The sequence below is a fragment of the Pelodiscus sinensis genome, chromosome 12 (genome assembly GCF_052426305.1).
Source record: "Pelodiscus sinensis isolate ZL-2025 chromosome 12, ASM5242630v1, whole genome shotgun sequence".
NCBI classification, from domain to species: domain Eukaryota; kingdom Metazoa; phylum Chordata; order Testudines; family Trionychidae; genus Pelodiscus; species Pelodiscus sinensis.
This window is the reverse complement of record NC_143063.1, coordinates 21,060,831-21,084,953: the sequence shown is the minus strand read 5'-3', so window position 1 is coordinate 21,084,953 and position 24,123 is coordinate 21,060,831. Positions and strand designations below refer to the sequence as shown.

At 40.4% G+C, this 24,123-nt stretch overlaps 1 protein-coding gene across 3 annotated transcripts in view; it reads left to right on the top strand.

Annotated features, from left to right (window-relative positions):
- Positions 1 to 21,295, top strand: part of ADCY7 (adenylate cyclase 7) — a 124,608-nt gene extending 103,313 nt beyond the window's left edge. For all 3 annotated transcript variants that reach the window (XM_075940248.2, XM_006121142.4, XM_075940249.2), the window contains exons 16-26: positions 163 to 247; positions 2,945 to 3,082; positions 6,289 to 6,351; positions 8,316 to 8,494; positions 10,196 to 10,277; positions 10,916 to 11,071; positions 13,098 to 13,244; positions 13,775 to 13,882; positions 15,454 to 15,568; positions 16,382 to 16,506; positions 16,622 to 21,295. In XM_075940248.2, coding sequence (XP_075796363.1) covers positions 163 to 247; positions 2,945 to 3,082; positions 6,289 to 6,351; positions 8,316 to 8,494; positions 10,196 to 10,277; positions 10,916 to 11,071; positions 13,098 to 13,244; positions 13,775 to 13,882; positions 15,454 to 15,568; positions 16,382 to 16,506; positions 16,622 to 16,768 — 1,345 coding nt within the window. In that variant the 3' untranslated portion in view covers positions 16,769 to 21,295. The remainder of the gene's footprint in view (positions 1 to 162; positions 248 to 2,944; positions 3,083 to 6,288; positions 6,352 to 8,315; positions 8,495 to 10,195; positions 10,278 to 10,915; positions 11,072 to 13,097; positions 13,245 to 13,774; positions 13,883 to 15,453; positions 15,569 to 16,381; positions 16,507 to 16,621) is intronic.
- Positions 21,296 to 24,123: the final 2,828 nt, after the last annotated feature.

Genomic DNA, 24,123 nt, shown 5'->3' with positions numbered 1-24,123 from the left:
GAAGGCCCTTTGTCATGATCATCTAATGCCAAAAGAACAGCAATGATACTGATTTTAGTTAAGGAAAACTGCATTATTGACTGTAACTTGGTCAATTGTAATTAGACTATGACAATTTGCATAACACTTCTGTTTAACTTTGTTTTCCTTTCTCTGTTTTAGAAAAGAAAAAATAGCATGTTCATTTGGAATTGTAGCCATCTTAATTCTGCTTATTTTGTGTGTGTGTTTTGCTAATAAATGCCTGGTAAGTAGAAATAGGCCAGCATTTTCAAAAAGTGGTTAAAGTTTGGCATCAGAATATAAATGATCTGATTTTCAGAGGTTCTGAGCCTTGATAGGAGTTGTAGATGTTCAGCACTTCTCACAAGTCAGGACATTCATTTTTAGGTGCCTCAAATACACATTTAGGGACTTAATGTCCGGCCCCCACATTTGAAAATTTTTATCGTAATTCCTCCGTGCTGTTTTACAGTTGTAAACACAGTTTGAACTGGATTTTTTAAAAGTTCTTTCTGTTCTTGCAGTCACGTTTTCTGGAAGATGTACACTATGTGGTAGGAATCCTGATTATGGATCCTGTAATTTTAAGTGTCATTAAAGTGAAATGGATTTTTTGAGTGCATAATCATTTTAGGACTTGATTGACTACAAGAATTCATAAGCTTGTTATGGTGGCATTTCCATAGCTAGATAAAAGGTAATGTTCTTAAAGTTGGTCCTTAGCAAACCTAGAATCCTAGAAAGTAAAATTACTAGTATTTGAATTGACAGTGCTGTGATCAATGGGTATGTTACCAAATGTATGCAAACAATGTTTTTAATAAAATTAAAAAAGGCTGCACAAAAAACAGGGTGCAGTCCTACGATGTACAAGAGATAACTTCCTTCAGTCCAGCCTCCCCATCGTCCGCGATGGTTCTCTTAGGTAGCCAGGGTCTAAGATCAAACTATTTATGGTATGTCTGTGTTGTCTAAAACCCTGGCTGGCCAGTGCCAGCTGACACAGGTTTGCCGGTCTTGTGCTACAGGGCTGTTTAATGACATCAGAGACAGTTGAGCGTGGGCTGCATTACAGGATCTAAAACCCTGAGAGGTGCTGCTCAAGCCCAAACCTCTACTTCACAATTAAGCATCTTCTTAACTCAAGCCCTGCAAGCCCCACTCAGGGCCCACCTACGGGGGGAGTGGGAAAGGGGACAACTGCTTCAGGGCCAGCGATTCAAAAGGGCCAAAGACTCTTGGCTGCTGCTGCTGTTCATGCAGGAGCGGTGGCAGCTGGAGTGGCCCTTTCACATCACCACCGGCATGCTCCAGGCAGCTCCATGGGCTAGGGAAGGGAGTTTTGTGTTTGCTCTGGGCAGCACTGAGGACTGGCTGCTTGAGCCCCCCGCTCCCCTTCTGCCCGAGGCTATGCCTCTTGTGGAGTGCTGAGCCGCCCCTCCACCTTGCCTAAGATTCCCCGCAAGGATGAGGGGATGAAGAGGGTAGCTCACATGATCAGAGTAGGGCTACTGGAGGAGTGGGTACAAGGGGAAGAGAAGGGCTGGTGGAGGGGGGCAGGTCGCAGGAGGGCTGAGGACAGTGAGAAGGGCAGGAGTCAGGACAACAGAGGAAGGTGAGGAGTTGGGGGGGGGGAGGGGAGGAGCAGCAGGCACCAGGGGACCTGATGGAACAAGGGGAGGAGACATGGCAGCAGAGAGAAAAGGTAAAGGTTTAAAAATATTTATTAATAACTTGGGTGCCACAGTGACACATCCAGACAAGCCACATGAACTCAGTACAGGTGCACAGCACAAAATTCATTCTGCTCATGGGAGGAAACTCTTAGGCTATGTCTACACTGGCGATTTCTTGTGCAAGAACACATCCACACTGCCATGTGCAAGCCGTGCTTTTGCACAAGAGCATCCATGGCAGTCTGGACGCTGTCTTGCCCAAGAGAGCTCCGATGGCCATTTTAGTCATAGGGGTTTCTTGCACAAGAAATCTCTGCTGAGCATCCATACTGCCCTCTTGCGAAAGAGAGCTTACACCTGTTAGAAAAGAGTAGCTCTTGCGCAAGATGCCCTCTTTTACCATGCCATACAGTAAATTTTGTTGCACAAGAGCAGGCGGGCAGTGTGGATGCTCTGTGGGTTCTTGCACAAGAACGGCTGTACTTGCGTAAGAAGCCACAAGTGTAGACATAGCCTTAGAGGGAACACTTCCTCCAGCCTCTCTGCCCCCGAGTTAATGTCACATATATTGGGTTAATGCAACTGCAGGATAGTTGCATGAGGGGGGTTTGGTGGGGGCCAAACTAATCCCTGTTGGTAGAAGGATGGTGGGAAAAGGCCTTCGAGAGGGGTGACATGACACCTTTTACTTCTGGTCATGTGTCCATCTTGCCCCGAGCGTGTTATCTCCAGAGGCGTGGCTAATGGAGGTCAGGGGGCATGGCTAATGGGGGCCAGGCGGTGTGGCTAATGGGGCACCACCAAAAATTATACAAACCTGCTGCCCATGCTTGCTGCCTCTGATACAGAGGCAGCAAATGGGGAGAGAAATGTGTGTAGTTGATAGGATTAAACAATAACCCCAGGCTTATCAGTTAATTGTGTAGTCGACTACACATTGACATCCTGAGTTTCTGTAGAGATGTATGTGTTAGCAAAGAGATATTTCCTGTAATAGGAAGTGCAGGTTAGGTTTTGTTGTTGTTGAATGATTGGTTTATTTTATTCAGTCTCTTATTTAAGTTTTTAGTTTTAAATATAAAAGCAAAATTAGCAAAGTTATAATATTTACACGAAATAATTTCTTGTTGTGACCTTCTGATTGATTAATTGTGTATTTGGACTTCTGTTTGTGCAATGGACAAATGTATCTAGAATTAGAACTCTTGGCACATTAAAGCTTTCCTAGAATGCATCTTGGTAAGACTAATGTGTTTCGTTTATAGAAATGCTGCTCAGAACACTGGCCTTCTACACACCACCTTTGTGCTATTCTGGATAAGGTGGAAACAGTGCCTCTAGTGAGAGTCCCATTGGCAGTCATCACTATCGGTGCTTTGCTGATCATAGCTATTTTTAATTTGGTAAGTACTTGCAGTTGTCTTTGTTCTGTGCTTTTATTTAATTTTGTATTCTTTCCAGACCTGCCCACCCACTCCACTCCTGTGTTAACTCGAGTACCATGTTCTTGGCCTTATTTTCTGATGTGTAACTCATCATTACAGAAAGATAATACTGAATGTTGGGCCAAGTAGAATGCTGAGGAGAGAGATTGTGCAATTTGTGGAGCCAGAAATTCATATATTATATCTCATTCTCTATTTGTTTCAGGCTGTCTGTAGTATCTGCTGATTATAATTACTATGGCTATAAGCGAATGCCAGCTTTTTTATAATAGTGAGTTATTTGGCTTGCATAGGCAATGGTTTTATGGCATATAGGCAACCCAGCACTTCTTCATTGCACTAGCTAAGGTCACTGAGGAGGATAACCAAGAAAAGTAAGAATCAGTGCCCTGTTTAAAAACAAAGCCACTATGGTAGTTGCAAGGTCCTATTCAGGAGTGTTTACTCCCATTGTTGGAGTTCAGCTTGAGTAGGGCTGCAGGATTTAGGGTCAGATTCAATTTTCATTGAAGTCCAAAGCAAGTCTTTTTACTGTCTTCAATGTACTTGTTGTACTGAACTTTTGGCTCATAAAATGGAAAGGCAAAAAGCTGTTTAGAAGTCCCCAAAATATTAATAACTTTTCTCCCTGGATCACGCAGCTCTGAAAACAGGTTCACTTTTGAAAAATGTGTCAAGTTTTGACATGACCTTTTCTTATAACTTCAGATCACTGTAGCAATATGCTGCACATGTTCAGGGGATCACCATCAGTATTGAACATGTATGTTACAAGAAGGCCTAGAAGGCAGCTAGAGCAAGGCCCCAGGGGCTGGTGCTATTATTTATGTAACAAATGACTACCTCCCCACTTGCACCCCCCTGCCTCCTTTTTTAATATTCTTTCTTGGCAATGAATCAGCTTGCTGACAAAAGTATATCCATAATTGTTACTGGATCAAGTGATGAGGTTCTCACCTTTGTGTTCAGTAGAGTGCCACTTCCATTTCTTAGACAAAAACCAAGACCTGGATGTGTGTAATACTGATAGCTGGCCAGTTTCCTATATGAAAATAGAACTCCTCAATGATTGACAACACAAAGGTGAACGCCTGTCATTAAACACTGCCAGCAGCTCTCTCTGACCAAAAGTGTAATTCTCTGCATTACATGGGATCTGCAAGAGATGGCTTTGTTGCTCTTCATTCTGGAACTTCCAGAAGTGTTGAATACTTTTAACTCTAGTTGAAGTTGTTAGGTATGGACATTTAGCACCTTTTGGAATTCAGTGTTCTTAGGGCAAATATTGTACCTGTCTATAAAAAGGGGAATAAGAACAACCCAGGAAACTACAGACCGGTCAGTTTAACGTCTGTCCCAGGGAAGATAATGGAGCAGGTAATTAAGGAAATCATATGCAAACACTTGGAAGGTAATAAAGTGATAGGGAATAGCCAGCATGGGTTTGTGAAGAACAAGTCATGCCAAACTAATCTGATAGCTTTCTTTGATAGGATAACGAGCCTTGTGGATAAGGGAGAAGCGGTGGATGTCATATACCTAGACTTTAGTAAGGCATTTGATACGGTCTTGCATGATATTCTTATTGATAAACTAGGCAAATATAACTTAGATAGGGCCACGATAAGGTGGGTGCATAATTGGCTGGATAACCGTAGTCAGAGAGTTGTTGTTAACGGTGCTAAATCCTGCTGGAAAGGGATAACAAGTTGAGTTCCGCAAGGGTCTGTTTTGGGACCCGTACTGTTCAATATCTTCATCAATGATTTAGATATTGGGATAGAGAGTACGCTTATTAAGTTTGCAGATAATACCAAACTGGGTGGGGTTGCAACTTCTTTGGAAGATAGGGACATAATTCAAAATGACCTTAGCAAGTTAGAGAAATGGTCAGAGGTAAACAGGATGAGGTTTAATAAAGAGAAATGCAAAGTGCTCCACTTAGGAAGGAACAATCAGTTCCATACATACAAGATGGGAAGCGACTGTCTAGGAAGGAGCATGGCGGAAAGGGATCTAGGGGTCATAGTGGACCACAAGTTGAATATGAGTCAACAGTGTGCTGCTGTTGCAAAAAAAGCAAATATGATTCTAGGTTGTATCAACAGGTGTGTTGAAAGCAAAACTCGTGAAGTCATTCTGCCGCTCTACTCTGCACTAGTTAGGCCTCAGCTGGAGTACTGTGTCCAGTTCTGGGCGCCACATTTCAAGAAAGATGTGGAGAAATTGGAAAGGGTACAGAGAAGAGCGACAAGAATGATTAAAGGTTTAGAGAACATGACCTATGAAGCCAGGCTTCATGAACTGGGCTTGTTTAGTTTGGAAAAAAGAAGATTAAGGGGGGACATGATAGCGGTTTTCAAATATCTAAAAGGATGTCACAAGGAGGAAGGAGAAAATTTGTTCCTCTTGGTTACTGAGGACAGGACAAGGAATAATGGGCTTAAAGTGCAGCAGGGGAGGTTTAGATTGGACATTAGGAAAAAATTCCTAACTGTCAGGGTGGTCAAATATTGGAATAAATTGCCAAGGGAGGTGGTGGAATCTCCCTCTCTGGAGATATTTAAGAACAGGTTAGATAGACATCTGTCAGGGATGGTGTAGACGGAGCTTAGTCCTGCCTTGAGGGCGGGGGGCTGGACTCGATGACCTCTCGAGGTCCCTTCCAGTCCTATTATTCTATGATTCTAGGGGACTAGTTTGGTACAATACAAGAGTGAATACTACTGTTGATCAGCTAAACTTTATATAGAAGCCTATTGGCAATATAGTTTTTTGTTCAGTCTTGTAGATTTTTCACTTTATAGTCCAAACAGATATGACTGTATTTTAAAGGTGGGAAATATTTTAAAAACACAATTAGCACTTACTAAAGGACTCATCCAATTCCTATTGGTGTCCAGAGGGATTCCATCCATTGATTTCAGGGCACTTAATGTTCAGAAATTAAATTCTGTCAAGAAGTCACCAAAATGGTTATGGATAAGTTTTCACATTTGGTTGCCCAACTCAGAGTTAGGTGCGTTTTTGAAATGTATGTGGCAAGTTGTGATGAGATCTTTTTGTGCAAACTCTTATTGCTCGAATGATGTGCTGCTTGTGTATGGGGCACATCCCATTCTGCTGCTAATCAGTGTTTCCATTTTTTCTTGCCTCTGAATCAGCCTACTGAAAAATGCACAACTGTGGACACTTCTGGATTGTATATTAAGGATGTCACCTTGCCTGTGAGTAGAACACTAGTTTTCTTCCAAGATTAAAATACATACATCTCAAATGATGGGTTTAATATTGATACCTGGCAGGCGTTTGGTATCTTTCCATTGCTCTTTGAAAATATGGCTTTTTAATCATTGAAGTGCACAGTACTTCACCTCTGCAATTCTGGTTGTCCTGTCTATCATAGACCCACATGGTTTTTCTGCATTCGGAGGGATCTACAGAAGATACATTTATAGCTTCTCTTTTCGGAAATTTTAGACTTTCAAAAAAACAAAGGTGGAATTGGAGAAAAGTAGTCAGAACAGAAACGGTGGATATGACTGAAATACATATTACAGTACAATAAATGAATATAAATCAGTATTTGAGTTTATGGTAGTACAAGGGAAAGGGTTATGATACATGGATATGCACTGACCTCTTGCATATATGTATGTCTACACATACTGGGAAGGTGCTGCCTGTGTGCAAACCTGTCAAGTCCCTGGTATGGACTGGGACAGTTAGCTCATGTTGCTACCCGTGTTACCCCCAGCTGTGTTGCTACTTCTGACATGCTGGCTCACGCAAAGTTTGCATGTGTCTGTCTTCCCACCTGCAGTATAGACAGACCTCTAAACTTTGAGTGCTGAGCACCTTTGAAAATGTGAGCCTGGGATGCATAATCAGGGGACGCTCAAGTAGGGGTACAGGTTATTTTACCTCTGTATTTGGCAGTGGTGCAACTGCTGCTGGAATATTGGGTTCTCAAAGAGCCTAGTCTGTTTAGTTTAACAAAAAAGAAAGGTGACGTGATTATAGTCTGTAAGTATATGCCTGGGTAACAATTTAATAATGGTCTTCAGGCTAGGAGAGAAGGATATGACATAGTCCAACAGTTGCAAGGTGAAACTGGTCAAATCCAGTCTGGGAAAAAAAGGGTACATTTTTATCAATGAGGGTAATTATCCATGGTAACAATATATCAAGTGTGGTGGCAGGTTCTCCATCACTGTCACTTTTAAAATCCAGATTGGATGCTAGTCCAAAACAGTGAAGGGCAGCCTAGGCTAGTGAGTGGGCCATGTGAGTGGCCCTTCTTCGTCTCAGTAGGCTGCAAGATTGTCATAATCAAGACAGTCTCCTGGGCTAGGGTAGTTTTGCTAACTACGCTTGCGTACCTAGAATTTGTGAGGTGTGCCTATTGGCTGCAGAGGGAGCACTTGGTTTTCACAGTGTTGTGTGTGATCAGCATGCACCTCACTTCACATGCTCTTGCTTTCAGTGTGGGTTACTTTTAATAGTGGTAGGGAAAAACTATGTGGACAAAACCCAGCAGAATCTGGCAGCAGTAAACAAAATGCCTCATAGGCCACACATAGAACCCTGATGGGCCACATTCAGCCCATAGGTTGCCCACCACTGATCTAGAAGATCTGCTTTATAAATATTTTGGGTCATTCTATGGCCTGTGTTATACAGAAGATCAGATTAGATGGTTGCTTCTGGCCTTTGAATCTATGAAAATCAGACCCAAGATCTTTTAAGAGGGCAAGTTCGGTCCAGTGTGATACATCACATGCTATTGAGTGGATCCTCGGTTGATGTAAATTTTGATAGCTCAATTGATCAGCCCCTATATCTTTGTTATACCTGCACGGTTATCATTGTTATGGTACAAATAGCTTAGTAATTTGTTCCATGCCTTGTAGATATTTTTGTCTTTTATATTCAAAAGAAACGAAGAACGTGATTGTAAAACTGGGAATATTTTGAAAGTGAAACAATACTTACGATTTGCCAGAAATCTGATCCCTCTGAAGTGAATGAGAGTTTTTCTGTTGACTTCACTGGGTTTTGGATCAGGCTGTCAGTGACTCCTTATGCAAACTGTTGCAGTTTCCCCATCTCTGTAATACAGATGCTACTGCTACTACTTTGTCTTAAGAGTGTGAATTATTCAACATCACATTATTGTCTTTTGTTACAGTATTATACTTCTTGCTGCATACTAGGGTTCATTGCTTGCTCTGTATTCCTTCGGATGAGCTTTGAACTCAAAGTTCTCCTTCTGTCCATCGCTGTGACTGTCTACATCATCATCTTTAGTAACCACCAGAATTATCCGAACTGGAGTTCAGGCTGCCTCAATGACACCAATAACACAAGGTATGGAATGAAGTTCCCAATAGTGAACAATAATTCTCCCTAAAAAGGGCTGGTAGATTCCATCACTTTTCATTGGAATTTTGAAGTATTGTAAGACTTTGTGCCAGAACCCATTAGGATATTTTTTATACACTAGGGGGCTATACCCCATTTGCCCTGACTCTCCCCCCTCTTCTAAGCCTATGATGGAAGCTGGCTTCAACTAGGAAGCAGACTGCCCCCTTCAATAGATTCCAGTATTCACCATAATTTATCCAATTAATAGATCTGCTTTAGCTGGTTCTTAAGTGAGCTTAGTGTAGTTGCTCATTCACACATTTTCAAATAAACTTCACAATGTAATAACTGTAAGACAAGTGGTAGTATGTACTCTACTGCCCTTAGGGAAAGAACGGTATAGCAAAGTCTAAGACACTTTGTCTACCTCGTACATTAAATCTTTACAAAATGGTATGGTATTTATATTCATGTTATAGTTGATAATTTTAAGGGAGCTTATGGGGATGCGTATTTGTGGAGAATGCATATTTGGCAATGCAATACTAATCATACCACTTTTAAGCACCACAGTTATTCATTTACCTTCTTGATTCCAGATACATGTTTGGTTTAGAAAGTAAAATAATTCGCATTTACCATGTGGGAAGCTTGATATAGCCATTTGCAAATTTTCTGGATATAATCTGCTAGGCAAAAGACAACTTTAGTGTGCTGAGACTTCTGGTTCATCTGACACAGAAACTGGAACCAAAATAACTCAGTTGTAATTCTCACTTTTAGTTATTTTAGTGTGAGTTGATGAGTGGATTGGAAGTGTGAAATGGAATACTTGTATTCCAAAATAAGTGTGTCCACTCAGACTTGCACTGAAATACCTACAGCAAATTTATTTATTTCAGGTGCAGTTTCCAGACAAGTTCTTAGTACCTTTGCCCATCACAAGCAAGGAAGCTGTTTCCTGCTTTAAACCTCTGTGGTTATGTCTTGCTGAGCTTTTCAAATGTGTTAGCTCAATATAATTGAAAAAATCCCTGGCTAATTGTGTGGTCAATACAATTTGTATCAACTACATGAATAGTTGATAAGGGGGCCCTCTGCAGAGCCGCAGTAGGAGCCAGCTGGAACTGGGACAGAGCAGACCCAGCTCACGCCAACTCTGGACCGCTGCAGCTCTGCATTTTAAATGTAGTAAGAGCCGCCTCAGTCCCAGAGCAGTCCCCACCTGTGGCTAGCTGGGGATGCCGTGAACAGGGGTTGCTTGGAGGCAGCATCCTCCCCTATTATTCGCCCCCCCCCTCCCGCCAGCATCAGGGAGGGGGAGCAGGCAGCACTGTGGAGATAGTGCTGGGGGGAATCAGATTTTAAGCTGGCTCCTTCCTGCACTGGCTGCTGTCCTCCCCTCCTCCCTTTGCTGCCTCTCATACAGAGAAGAAGAGGAGCGGATGGAAGAGGGGAGCAGATGAAGCAACTCCATTTGACTACCCAGTAGGTTTTGAAATGTCGACTACTCGCTTATATCCCTAAGATGCAGGAAACTGCTATGAAGACAGGACCCATAAGCAAAGGGACTATGTTAACACTGGGGGACTGTGTTATTTCTGTGACAGAGTATTTCAGAATGCAAGAAGATTCTGTTTTTAAACACCCAATGGTTCCAAAATATTCACAGTGACAATTGTATGTTGATTTTCTGTATTCTAGGCTTTTCATCAAAGATCCAGTAGTGATGACTAACTTATACCTGGCTTTGTTTTACGTAACTCTGATACTATTTTCAAGACAGGTATGGATAAAAATAAAAACCTCAGTCCTTTTCACTTGGTGATAGTTGTTAAATAAAATTTACCTGTTTTCTATCTCTGGTAGTTGGTCCTAGTCACCAAAAAATCATTTGTATAGTGTTTGGGAAAGGAGGGTAAGATTTCTACACATTTCAGGAATATTTTGGATTCTAACTCTAAAACTTTTGAAAGTGGCTTTTGATGTTGCAGTCACAAAAGTGGGCACCTAGAATCTACATAATCTAGCCACTTTCAATTGTATTTATAAATCACCTTCCACCCTTCTGGCAGAGTTGTTTGTGTCTGTGCATTATTCAAAGCAAATTTAATTATTAAACTAAAGTATAAGTATTAAATTCATTCATAATGATTACATTAACAATACAAATGTGCTTTACATGTGCAAATTAAACTAGCATTCATCTGATGCCAGTTGAATTGCATGTGTCTGTATATGTTCTGTTTTCAAAAACAAGTGCTTCTGCAATTTTTGCAGTCGCAATTTCAGTGGCCATTTGGGTCCTAAGTGACTTGACAAAGCTTGGCTGTCATTGCGCCCCTTTTCACCTGATTTGAAACCTCTAAACTCTTATCTCAGAGCTACATGGGTTTATTTTACTGCATGAATTTTTGTTTGCAGATTGAGTATTACTGTCGATTAGATTGCCTGTGGAAGAATAAATTTAAAAAAGAACATGAACAATTTGAAACCATGGAGAACGTAAACAGGCTCTTGCTAGAAAATGTTCTTCCAGCACATGTTGCTGCTCATTTCATTGGTGACAAATTAAATGAGGTATATTTAATTTACTCTAATAGTAGGAAGGATGATAAATCAGATTCCTGGGAGAATGCCACCTGGCCGCCCATGAATGGGTTCCATGCTACTGCTTACTTCCTCTGTTCCTCCCTTTTCTTGGCCCATGATACAAGATTCCCACATGCAACGAGCTGCTACCCCATGGCATTAAGAGGACTTCAGTTTAAATGAATGCTTGCTTTTATCACTGGAAGAAGTGGGGCATGGAAATCCACATCAGAGATGATCATTGGCTATGGCACTGATCATTAGTTAAGAAGTGATGCTGGGATTCACCTCTCCAGAGACCGCGTTTGACAGCTGATCCTTTTAATTTTTATAGGGAGCCAGCTGAGGGGCAGGCAGCACTTGCTTAGCAGCTCCCTGATGACAGGTGATAACAGGGCATTGATGGCAACTCTTCTTACACCCTGCAACTCACTCTGCCAACACCTTAAACAGAGCAAGCATTGCTCCGTAGTGAGTCTCTGGATTGGCTGAGCTGGGAGGATGGGGCCTATTGGAGCAGAGAGAGAAATCACTGTGCAGAACGCAGTGGGGGGGCATCTTCTTGGGTTTCATTCTCAGCACTTAAAATCCTTACTAAATAAAAATAGGAAAGTATGGTCCTCTTGCTAATGTTGCTGAGTTCCAGTGGCTGAGTTGGGTTCACTTCTAGTCATAGTTGTTTTTTAAATGTACTAAAAGATTAATGCAATTTTGGTTACACTTGTGGTAACCAACCAGATCAGGATCTACTGGTGATCCTGACTGGTTTGGCTGGGAAGCTATGAAGCGCTGTCACTACAGATGCCCCTCCACCCGCTGTCATGCTGCTCCTGCCCTCTGCCTTGCAGCACCCCCTGGGAACCTCCTGCTTGTTGGGCAGGGTGTAAGAGGGAGAAGGGGAAATGGGTGCTGATGTCAGGGTGTCTCCCCTCCCCCCACTCCTGTACCATATCACCACACAGAGTGAAGGGGTTGGAGGGAGCTTGGCAATGCAAATCTCTGTCCCTCTCACACATTGTGCGTGCGTCTGTCATTCTCACAAATACACTGTCCTTCACGCTCAGCTCCCGATCCAACACATACGTGGGGGATTGTTGTTACTTCTTTTACTGCTTGCAGAGTGGGTTATTTCTGGGTTTTTGACTGGTCTGTGCATTTCATCATTTTCATTTCTCTCTTATGCTTAAATTTAGTTCTTTGAGTAGTGAGTTTTCAAATCCTAACCTGTAATGGCTGGCGTCATTATCCCTGTGGTAATTGCTACTCCTGGAAGTGGCTGGCATGTCCCAGCAGCCCCTGAGAGGCAGAGCAGGGGGTCTCCACATGCTGTCCTTTCCTGCAGACACCACTCCTGCAGCTCCCATTGATTAATAAGGGGGATCCGTGGCCAGTGGAAGCTGTGTACTCAGTGCCTGTCAATGAGGGGCAGCACATGGTGCCATGGAACCATTACTGTACATGCCAGCTGCTTTCAGGGGTGGTGCAGGGCCAGGGCAGGAATAAGCCTGCCTTAACCCCACTGCTTTACCACGTAGGAGCCATCTCAGTTAAAAGGTACCCAGCCAGAGCCTGCATCCTGAACTCTCTTCCAGCCCTGAACCTCCTACTGCACCCACCTCCTGCCCCAGGCGTGAATCCCCTGCACCCAAATTCCTTCCCAGAGCTTGCACCATGAAACCCCTCCTACACCCCAGTTCCTCACCCTGGGCTAAGCCCAGAGCACCTCTTTGGCCCAAGACCAGAACCCGTACCTCAAGCCCCTACCCCAGCCTGGTGAAAGTGAGTGAGAATAGAGGAGGAAAGGGAATGGAGTGAGCAGGGTGAGGCCTAGGGGCAGGGCCTCAAAGAAGGGGCGAGAAGGAAGTGGGACAAGGGTATTTGGGTTTGAGTTACATCTTACATTGAACTTAAATTGAAAAAGTGATCTTGTTATACACTGTGTAACAAGTGTTGGAGACCACTGGGTTACACACTATGGGGTTACAACGTAACTGAAATTATTGCTTTCCAACAGGATTGGTACCATCAGTCTTATGACTGTGTCTGTGTCATGTTTGCATCAATACCTGATTTTAAGGTGTTTTACACCGAATGTGATGTCAATAAAGAAGGACTGGAGTGCTTACGACTGCTGAATGAAATTATTGCTGATTTTGATGAGGTATTTCAAGTTCCAGGCAAACACTGAATTTACATGATTACAATAAAAATGCTTTTCTAGAACAGTGCTTCAGTGTAAGAACAATGAAAAGTGGAAAAAAAAATTGTAAGATGAACCAGGATCAGCCATACTGTCTTGGAAAGTGAAATTTTCATGATTTGCATCTAATGTACTCTTGCAGTTTAGATCATCTATTCCTTTAATTGTACAATATAAACAAGACTTAGTGTTTTTCCACATGATACAAATACTGATCTGTCACAGATTTTATTACTGGGCTGCAGGATTTACTACATTTCTATAATATATGTCCAAAAAAGGTGGTGGAGTAGGTGGAAGAAATCAGCAGCAAAAGAAATCTTCCTCACTTTGTTGTTTAAAATATTGAGGTTTTTGTGATAAAGTAACATAGTGTTTCTAGAGATAAATCTTATGGATGTGGTAGGTATTATAAGCTCATTGTTGAGAATACATGGGGATATATGGCAGTAAGGTCTCAAATTATAATTTAGTTTGTTTCCTCCAAACAGCTGTTGTTAAAACCTAAATTTAGTGGTGTTGAAAAAATCAAAACCATTGGAAGCACTTACATGGCAGCAGCAGGCCTCAGTGTCGCACCAGGCCAAGAAAACAAGCAGGTATGATACCCTTTGGAAGTATAAACACATTTAGAGTTGTAATTGTCCATATCTGTATATGTGTAGTGACAGCATGCAGTGGGATGGAAAGGAAGATGAAAGTTATTAGCAGTCATAGTCTCAGGTATGAAGAGGATAGGGATATATATTATGAGGCTATCTTTTGTATCACATATTATAAATAATACATTTCTGAAATGTTTCTAAATTAAAGCTATAATTCCAATATTTGTTATCAAAAACAAATACTGTGGTTTAAAATTACCAAGATGCAATATCTGATGGAACTGCAGCCCGATGTACAGCAGGTCTAAGAGGGGTTAGTTAGTTGTTAGTCTGTAACTAAAAAAACCAACAATGGTCCTGTAGCACTTTAGAGACTAACAAAAATATATAAATAGTATTATGAGCTTTCATGGGCACAACTCACTACTTTAGACGACAAATACACCAGAGAATTCATTGCTCTTTAATACCTGACCAGTGAAGTTGGTGCCAGTTTATTTCCTTTAAAATCAGTTTGCTGTTTTACAACTATATCTACATTGTTCTGAAATTCAGAGCACTGGGAAGCTGTGACTTTTGACTAACTTTCATTTAACTTTCTGTTTCTCAAGAGCAGACATCAGATCCCAAACCAGTGTCATTTTTCTTTAAATTCCCAAGAATCTTTGACTCCAGGAGCAGAAGGTTCCTAAATATACAACAAAAGTTTAAATTGTGGGCAGCCTGAGGGCTTGAGGGCCTGTTGATGCCAAATAATTAATAATCTCAGCCATGTCTGATTTGCAGGGCTCGACAGATAATGTAATCTACTCGCCCGTGGCGAGTAGATTACACCCTGGAAGAGCCGGCGCAGAGCGATCTGTGCATGCGTAGAGCGCAGAACCGTGCAGCTGGTGAGCGGGGCTCACCGCTGCTTGGCGAGCCCTGCTGATTTGGATGCAGGATTTGATGGCAGATTGACTTTATTATTGTTATCTATGCAGAGAACCGGGTATAATAAACTCAGGTAGCAAAAATCAAATCCAGCTTTCAAACACCCTGGAGCTAGTAGGTGTTGCAAATCTGTTTTTCATTTCAGGCCCATCACCAGGAGGGTGTTAGTGTGAAGCATAAGAATACATGTGCCGTATATACAAGTGCAGTATTACGTATTAATTTAAAATAGGCACTAAAGCCTGGAAAGAGATGTAAAGAGCAAGGTTTATGAATGCCAAGCAAATAATGCTCTCCTTTTGCCAGCCAGACCAATTTATTTTAATATTCATTTTAATTACTGTGCACGTTTGTCTGACGTGAGCTCTGATTGTGGTCTGTTATTTCATCTGGGGCTTGACATAGATTTGGCCTCCAATCTTTATAAATTGATACACAATAAATTCATAGTACTGGACTTCATCAGAAAACAGCACTACAGTGACCATTTGCAATGCATGTCGCAAAATAACTGAGCTGCCATAGAGCTTCCATCATCTGTTGGGAGGGATGGTTGTCATTCATTACACTGAGAGCTTGACATGATCTTGCCTGAGTATATATGACATTGATATTCATTACAAATTACCTAGGACAAGGAGAGACAGCATGCTCAAATTGGGATCGTGGTGGAGTATGGAATTGCCTTGATGAGTAAACTGGATGGCATCAACAGACATTCCTTTAACAATTTCCGCTTACGTGTTGGTAAGTTCATTTTCATATCGGTTGTGACTGCTACAAGCTTTGCAAAAACTTAGAAAAGGATTATAAGATGGTCAAGCCACTGATCAGCCACTTGGTTATTATAGTAATAAACATAATGTAAATAGTGAGAGAGAGAACGTTCTCTAGTCTAGGTTTTAAATGTGCCAAGCATTGAGGTTCCACATCTAACCTTTGAATGTGGCTGTATAGTCTCATTACCCCAATATTCCTGCTATATTCAGGAATGGTTCTGGGTGTGGGGAAAAAGGAAATAATGCAGCAGCTGCTAATGGGGAAGAGAGGGAGAGCATAGTGTTTGCTGGCTGGATATAGGGGTGATAAGAGGACAGTGTGCTGCTGTTGGCTTGTTACATGGCAGTTTCTAGTGATGTTAGACTGTTAATGTTCTCCCTAGTGCAGGAATGGTGGACTTTTGCTGAATGTGTTCAGCTCTGTCACAACCTTCCTTTGACCCTGGGCTAGTCACTTCATTTCTGTGCTTCTTTATCACCAAAGTGCAATTGTAACTGCTACCAGGCAAATTTGAACCTGGGACCTCTGGAGTTTAGTGTATGAGCCTCTTCGGCTTGAGCTATAAAACCAGCTGATTCTCAGCTTAGGCTGTAGAGCTCCCTTGTTCCTATCTCTTGCTGTAAGTGTTCATGGGACAGTGAACTGCACTAGGTATGTGGGTTACACAGCAAGGCTGTAGTCACTGCTGGTTGTAAAACACTACAGTGGACCTCTGATGGAAGGAGATTCTGAAGTGCAAAATTATATGAAATCTAATAACATGTACTTTTATTTCTGTAGGGATTAACCATGGGCCTGTAATAGCAGGTGTGATTGGGGCTCGTAAACCCCAGTATGATATCTGGGGCAACACGGTCAATGTTGCTAGCCGAATGGAGAGTACTGGGGAACTTGGAAGAATTCAGGTATAAAGATAGGCATGAGATGTTTCTAGAAACTTTTTAGCATTTTTATTGATAAATACTCAAAATTAATTTCTCTGGAGTTTTACAAGAATTTCACTATTTCTGTTTCACTCAGGTTACAGAAGAGACAAGCAAAATATTACAGGGACTGGGATATTCATGTGAATGCAGGGGACTCATTAATGTCAAAGGAAAGGGAGAACTAAGGACTTACTTTGTGTGTACAGATACAGCCAAGTCACAAGGTATTGGATTGAACTGAGTCTGTAACGAAGTTTGTCAAAATGTGTTTTGAGCCAACACTGCCCTTCTGTGAAGTCTTAGAATTTTTCTCCTTATGTGAAGGAGATTATTTCAAATGTATGTGTACTACTGATGATTCCTCCACATCTCAAGGGAAGAGTCTTTAAAAGACGTCTGAAAGTGCCTAGAAACAACTGTTGGACTGCCTGTTTCTGAGATAAATTCCAGAAAAATCCTAAAATTATTTGCAGCATTTTCTAATATTTCCTTTCCTACATGCAGTCAAGGAGATGAAAGGCCCTTGCTAGCACATATAGTTGCAGATGTACTATTTAACTAATTTCCTTATTAAAACAGCTATTAGGAAAAACATCTTGTCAGGGTAGTTAAGCACTGGAATAAATTGCCTAGGGAGATTGTGGAATCTCTGTTCTTGGAGGTTTTTAAGAACAGCTTAGACAAACACCTGTCAGGATTTATCTAGTTATTACATAGTCTTGCCTTTAGTGCAGGGAACTGGATGCTATTACCTCTTAAGATCTTTTCCAGCTCTATATTTACGATTCAGTAATTCCACTGCCTCATAGCTTGTTAGATCTGCTAGCAGTGTTGCATGTGTCAGAGACATTTGGACCATTCACATATGCATGGACTTTAGGGCAAAGGTGTTTTCATGCCAAAGATTGTTGAATAAGGGAGGGCACAAATCAACTACAGTTTATTACATGGTTATTCTACTCTACCTCCTTTTGGAAAGAGTAATTTGCACAATAATGCACATTCCCTTGCCCCTGGATGCCTTTTCCACAAACTCAGGCCTCTTCTATAGCTTACATGTAAAAACTTTTCTTAATCAGCAGTTGTACAGGAAATGAATTTTGGCTAAAGTTGGTTCAAAATACCTCTGTTATGGATACAACCTATGTTGCTCTATTTTCCCTATACCGAGAGACAAAACATATTTCATTTCTTAGATGAGATGAAAACAACTGTTTTAGTATGTATTGGAAGTAAGCCACTTTGACCTTCAGAATTGATCTTCTGACTTTGAAGAAATCCAGACTATTTCCAGAGAACAAAAGCCCATTTAGGGATATATGCACGTTGGAGAGAAACAGTGAATGTTAGTAGCATAGAAATTTATTATATTCATTGCAATCATGCCATTTGACTTTGTGTATTTACACTGTTTTGTGAGATTCTCTAGCTTGGTTTCAATTGCTTGGATGAGGCCTGTCCCTCAATCTGTTGACTTGCTTCTGAATTTCTATCCCAACTTTTTTCTTGTTATTTTGCATTAAATGTATTAGTATGTATTAGTCAGGATTTGGTGCTTATGAAGATGAAGTATGAACTGTATTTGCCTGTCAGGCAGGATAGCAGCGGCAAACTTTGCTTAACAGATCTTTCAATGCACCTTAATTCAGCTGGCAGCTCTTCTCCTTCTAGGACATTTCTCTTGACAAGAAACAGCCACTCAAATTGTGTAGTGTGGTACAGGCAAATACAAGACTAAATTTATTTTTTTAATTTGTGACTGAAGGCAAACTTAAACCAATGTGGCACTGACCTTTGAGGACCCTTCTCCAAGCTAATCACCTATGTCTCTGTTTTCAGAGCTGTGCCTGTTTAAAAACATATCCCATGTCTGAGATCTTCATAAGTTTGACAGTGTTATCAGTAAATGTAATTTTCCTTGTTGTGTTCTGTGTGGAATACATAACCTCAACATTTATTTCATTTGACCCATTTTGCACTAGCATTCTTAAAAGATTTGGGACAGCTCTGGAAATAAGAATAACTAATCAAGCTGAACTTCATATTGCAAAGGTTCCCCAAAAACTTGAGGCAAATATGACTTGAGGCCACTATTTCTGTCGAGTAAGCATACAACTGATTTGCATCATTTTACTGCTAGTGAGGTGTCTACTTCACAAGAAAAGTATAGATGTATATTTCTTAAAAATTAATGTACATTTATATACAAGTATGTGTTTTGGACTAATTAGCTATTTATCAGAAAGGGCACCTCCTGTTTAATTAGCTCTTCAGAACCAGAAAACTTTAACATTTTAGTAGTAATACCTACAACAAGAGGGGTATGTGTTTTTCTTCACGGAAATTCTTGGCAAAACATTTTTTCTGAACAAGGTAGAATTTTACATACATTATTATAGTTATAATATATAACTTTAAGACAGGTCACCAAATGTTTTTTTTCTGTTAGTACACTGAGCCCACGGGCAAATTTTTAAAACAGACTAGCCAATATGGGTATGTCTACACTGGTACCCTCTTTTGAGAAAGGGATGCAAATTAATAAGGCTTGATAATTAACATAATCTACTTGCCTGTGGAGAGTAGATTTTAGCCTGGCACGGCTGCGCAGTGCAGTCAGTGCATGCGCAGCATGCGGTAGCACGCATCTGGTGAGCGCTGCAAATGAAGCCGGGATTTAAATATCCCGCCTTTCATTTGCATATCTGCGTTATGGCGCTATTTCGAAATGACAGCCGCTGTTGAGATGCAGCTATTTCGAGAGAAAACCTCTCTCTCAAAATAACTGGTAAACCTCATTGTATGAGGAATAAGGGTTATTTCAAGAGAAGCGTTTTCCCTCGAAATAACCGCGTCTTATTTTGAAAAGCACTATTTCAAAATAGTGCCATAATGTGAATATGCAAATGAAGCATGGGATATTTAAATCCGTTTCATTTGCAATTTTGAATGTCTTCATTTGCATCCCTCTCTCGAAAGAGGGTGCAAGTGTAGACGTACCCTATATGTATGTATGTGATAAGAGCTTGTATTTTGTGCGCTTGTTATTACTCTGCAACGGTACACACATTCTGAATGCTCAATTTAGATAGTTTTTAGATATAGCACTAACCTGAATTTTATCTGACTGCCTTTGTGATTTGCGTATTTACGGCTGGATAGGTTTGTTTAAAGCCTTGATCCTTTTTAAAGATAACACAGTTTACAAAACTAACAAATTTTATTATTTATTAGTACAGAAGGATGTGTGAGAATCACTTTTATAGTGGAAATGTTTTATCAAACAGGCTCCTGAGAGATACTCCACTTAGTTTATTCATCAGGGGCATTAGTAAAAGTTATAGTTAATCCACTTCTGTTAGTTTAATGTTAAATTTTTTCCTTTAAAGTTTATTCGGGTGAGTATAAATAGCTTTAGCTATGGCCCTTCAATGAACAATTTTTTTCTACTATACATCATTATGTCAAGATATACCACAAAATTTTGCTTGTGAGGAAGATAGTGTCTCTAAAACAAAGATAACTGATATTTGAGTATAAATATTTATCAGGAAAGGACTTTTTTTTCCTCCATTGACTAGTCATTGTGACTAGAATGTGAAGTGGTTAAAATAAATCTAAGTGTTATTTTGTTAGTATACAGTGCTATGACTGGATGACTTATTACGCCTCACATTTGCCAATATTTCAGTTTTAGTTAAGGGCACATAACTCCAAATTGTCTCTAACAATCTTTTACATGCACCATTGCTATTTTCTAATTACTGTGTAATTTCTTTGAAAGTGCCTGTTTCATGATGGGAACAAATCAGTGTATTAAAAACGGTTAATGAGGGTGGTAGGTCAAAACTGCTTTTGCTGTAGTCTCCTACAGAAAGTAGTATATTAAATAACTTTAGTTTGAGGTTGGCTGTTTCCTTTTTGGCAGCAGATTCATAATATATTAACTAGTTAATACTTAAATTTCTAGCTAATAAACAGGTCAGTGTAATTCATTTTGTATACTTTTTTAGTATCTTATTGCATTTATATTATTTCTGATAGCAGGCATTTAACTAAGCATGCGTTCAAAGATATTTATTTTTATTTTTTTACAAAAAGTTTGACTACTGCTGCCTAGGTTTAATTCAGCAGTCTGTGATCAGTATCTTAAAGACCATACTGCCTCAATGTGTTGAATTGTGAAGTTTGCTTATGGACTGAGCTTATTCTGAAATGATGGTGCTGTCCACAGTAGCGCTAGAGATTTAGATACAATTAAGATGTGAAACTAAACCATGTCTAACAACATTCTGAACTACTTTGTATTGCCATTTCAAGCTAGTAACATGCTGCTTGGGCATAGCTGAGTCTTAATTATATGGGACTAGAAGAAGTAGGGTTGTGTCTTTCTGTTACTGGTTGTATCCCTATAGGATTTTAAAGGGAAATTATCTAATTAAATTTCAAAGAGCAGTATGACTTTGAGGATAGAAAGTGCAGTTAAATATTCTACAGTTTCACCTTATTATATATATTATCCATTCACAGAAACATTAGAAAGTGAATGTAAAGCCATGGATACTGGGGAGGGGAGAATTGTTAAGGTAGCTGGATTGACTTATATGTTTTTAAACAGTTTAGAAAATTGAAGAATGATTGTCTTTAAACACAAAATGCCAATTTATCTAATTTAAAGCTCATTATATATTGTAACATTTAATGATGAAGTCAGTTATCTATTGCACACAGAGAACAAACTTAAAAATAAAGAACTTTCTGAAACTTGCTTTGCTTTAATTATTTGTTGGGACATAACATCTAAAGCACATTCCTACATGAGCCTTCACATTTCTTCCTTCCATATTTCATTAACCGGTTATGCAGTATAAACCTGATTAGAATTATACTCTTAAATGTTCAAGATAGAAATCTTCGCTAGAAAATATTATACTCTTAAATGTTCAAGATAGAAATCTTCGCTAGAAAATATGCAGTCATAAACTCATGATTGATATTTTGCAAACTGGAGAGTAGTTTCCCTAATTTATCTAAAGTGGGCTAAAGCATCTAAAAATTCTCTTAAATTACATCATGTAGTAAATGCATGTCTTGTCATTCAGCATTTTGCAGTATTGCTGGTAGAGCTGTCAAAGCAAGCACTTGACCTGTTAATAGGCACACTTGAACAATTCACACAACCACTTAACTTTAATCACCTACCACTTAATCAAATGCAGCCCATCCCCACAGACTGCATACTTGCTGACTGGCTAAAGTTCAAGCATTTACTTGTTGATGTGGAGGGGCTGCTGGAAAAACTGAGATAGATACATAGCTATGTCTACTCTGGCAGCTTCTTGTGGAAGAATAGCCATTCTTCTGCAAAAACTTGCTGGCCGTCTAAACTGCATGAGCATTCTTTCAGAAGTAAATTTACAGTATAGTGTTGTAAAACACGGCTTCCTCCGGAAGAGTTATTCCTCTCCTCACGAAGAATAAGCCCTCTTGCGCAAGAGCTCTTCCAGAAGAGGGCAATGTAGAAAGGCAACATGAATTTCTTGCGCAAGAAGCCTCTATGGTTAAAATGGCCATCAGAGCTTTCTTGCGCAAGAGAGCATCTACACTGGCATGGATGCTCTTGCGCAAAACCACATGCCAGTGTAGATACTCTCTTGTGGAACAGTTTTTGCACAAGAACTCTTCTGCAAAAGAGTGCTTGCACAAGAAGCTGCTAGTGTAGACGTAGCCATAATGTATAAGACAAAAGATGAGGGGGGAAATTGTATACATAAAGAAATAAAGTGGAGTAGAATATGGATTATTGCAGGATTATGGATAATGGAAACTGGAGAAAGATGCCTTGTTACATTCAAAAGAAAATGTGGAAGAAAGGGGCTTGGTAAAATCTTGAGACCGTGAAAGGGATGGAACCTTGATACTCAGTGGTAGTGCAGATCTGCCTTGGGAAAGGAAGTAGGACATGTCTAATCTGAGCTATGCAGCGGAGTGGGGGGAAAGAGGGGGAAATCTCAGTCATCCTCATCCAGCTTTGGTGACTAAGGATCCATGGAGAATAACAGCCATTGAAACAGTATTTGTCAATGTTCCCTCTAATTTTTTTCCCATCCATGTATGGAATAAATTTTATGTGCACTGTCATGTGTAGATGTGCACCACTAGTAGAAACACATGCTGCTGGCTGTGAGCTCTCTGCAAAATCAGCTGGGTAGCTGCAGAAGCACACAGCTTACAGGGGACATTGGTATTGGTATGTACTTTAATTCTCTCTCCTACACCAGCTCAGCTATTCCATCTTAATTGAAGGCATTTTTTTTGGTTAATATTTTAGCCGAGTTTGTATTGCCAGCGTTTGGGAATTTACACTTCTAGTGGTCAAGTCCTTAAAGTTTTATGGAGCCTTTTGTCAAGACAGGATTTTTTCCATGTGACTTAAGTTATCTTACTCAGAAGAGTGGTCCATTTTGACTGTCATTTGGCTCTATAAATGGCATCTGAAAAGGTATTTTAATCGATTGTCCTGATAGCTGCAATAGTTAATAGCAACATTATAAAAACTCCAGTTGGCTGAAAGTGATAGACAACAAAATCATGGAAGATGCCTAGGCAACATTTATATAGCCTCAATATAGCATCTTCCACTAATGACCATCTACTTCTCCTTTGCACCTAAAAATCAATATATATAAGCATTCAAGTGTTGATGTTTTCAAGTGGGCTAGATCTAAAAGTGTAAATTGCTTTGGCATATTTCTGGATAATGGTATAAGCAGGTCATTGTGTTGTGCTCTAGACTGTACAATAATTTCAGGCTTTAGCTCTTGTTGCAACCGGCCCTCCCTCCCCCCAAACATTTTGGCTGTGTCTACATTGGCCCCTATTCTGTAGTAGGGATGCAAATGTAGCACTTTGGAATAGGCAAATCCGCGGGGGATTTAAATATTTGCATTTACATGGCTGCCGCTTTTTTCCGGCTTGTAGATAAGCCAGAGAAAAGCGCCAGTCTGGACGCGATCCTCCGGAAAATAAGCTCTTTTCCAGAGGATCTCTTATTCCTACTTTCAAGCTTATTTTCCGGAGGATCGTGTCCAGACTGGCGCTTTTCTCCGGCTTATCTACAAGCCGGATTTGCCTATTCCAAAGTGCTACATTTGCATCCCTATTACGGAATAGGGGCCAATGTAGACGTAGCCTTTCAAAATATAACACTAAAATTCATGCAGCAAGAGACAACGCTGAGTTACTCCAAAATTCAGTTAGATGTGTATGTACAGCCTCTTCCCGACTTATGAACTGGTTACAGACCAAGCAATTGGACATAACTTAGGCTTGTTCATAAGTCGGACCCTGTAAAGTTACACACGACCGCGCTGTTCGTAACTTGGGGTCCACCATTTACGACAGCTTCGGTCGTAACTGCGAAAGGTCGTAAGTTGACCGTTCGCAACTTGGGGACCAGCTGTATTAGAAGTAAATGACGTTAACATGAAATCATGCTTTTTGATTTAGTTCAACATGAGTTCCAAAGTTCAATAGACGAAATATTACCTTCAACTCACCATGTACATGTGTTCAATGAATACATCCTGAACAGAA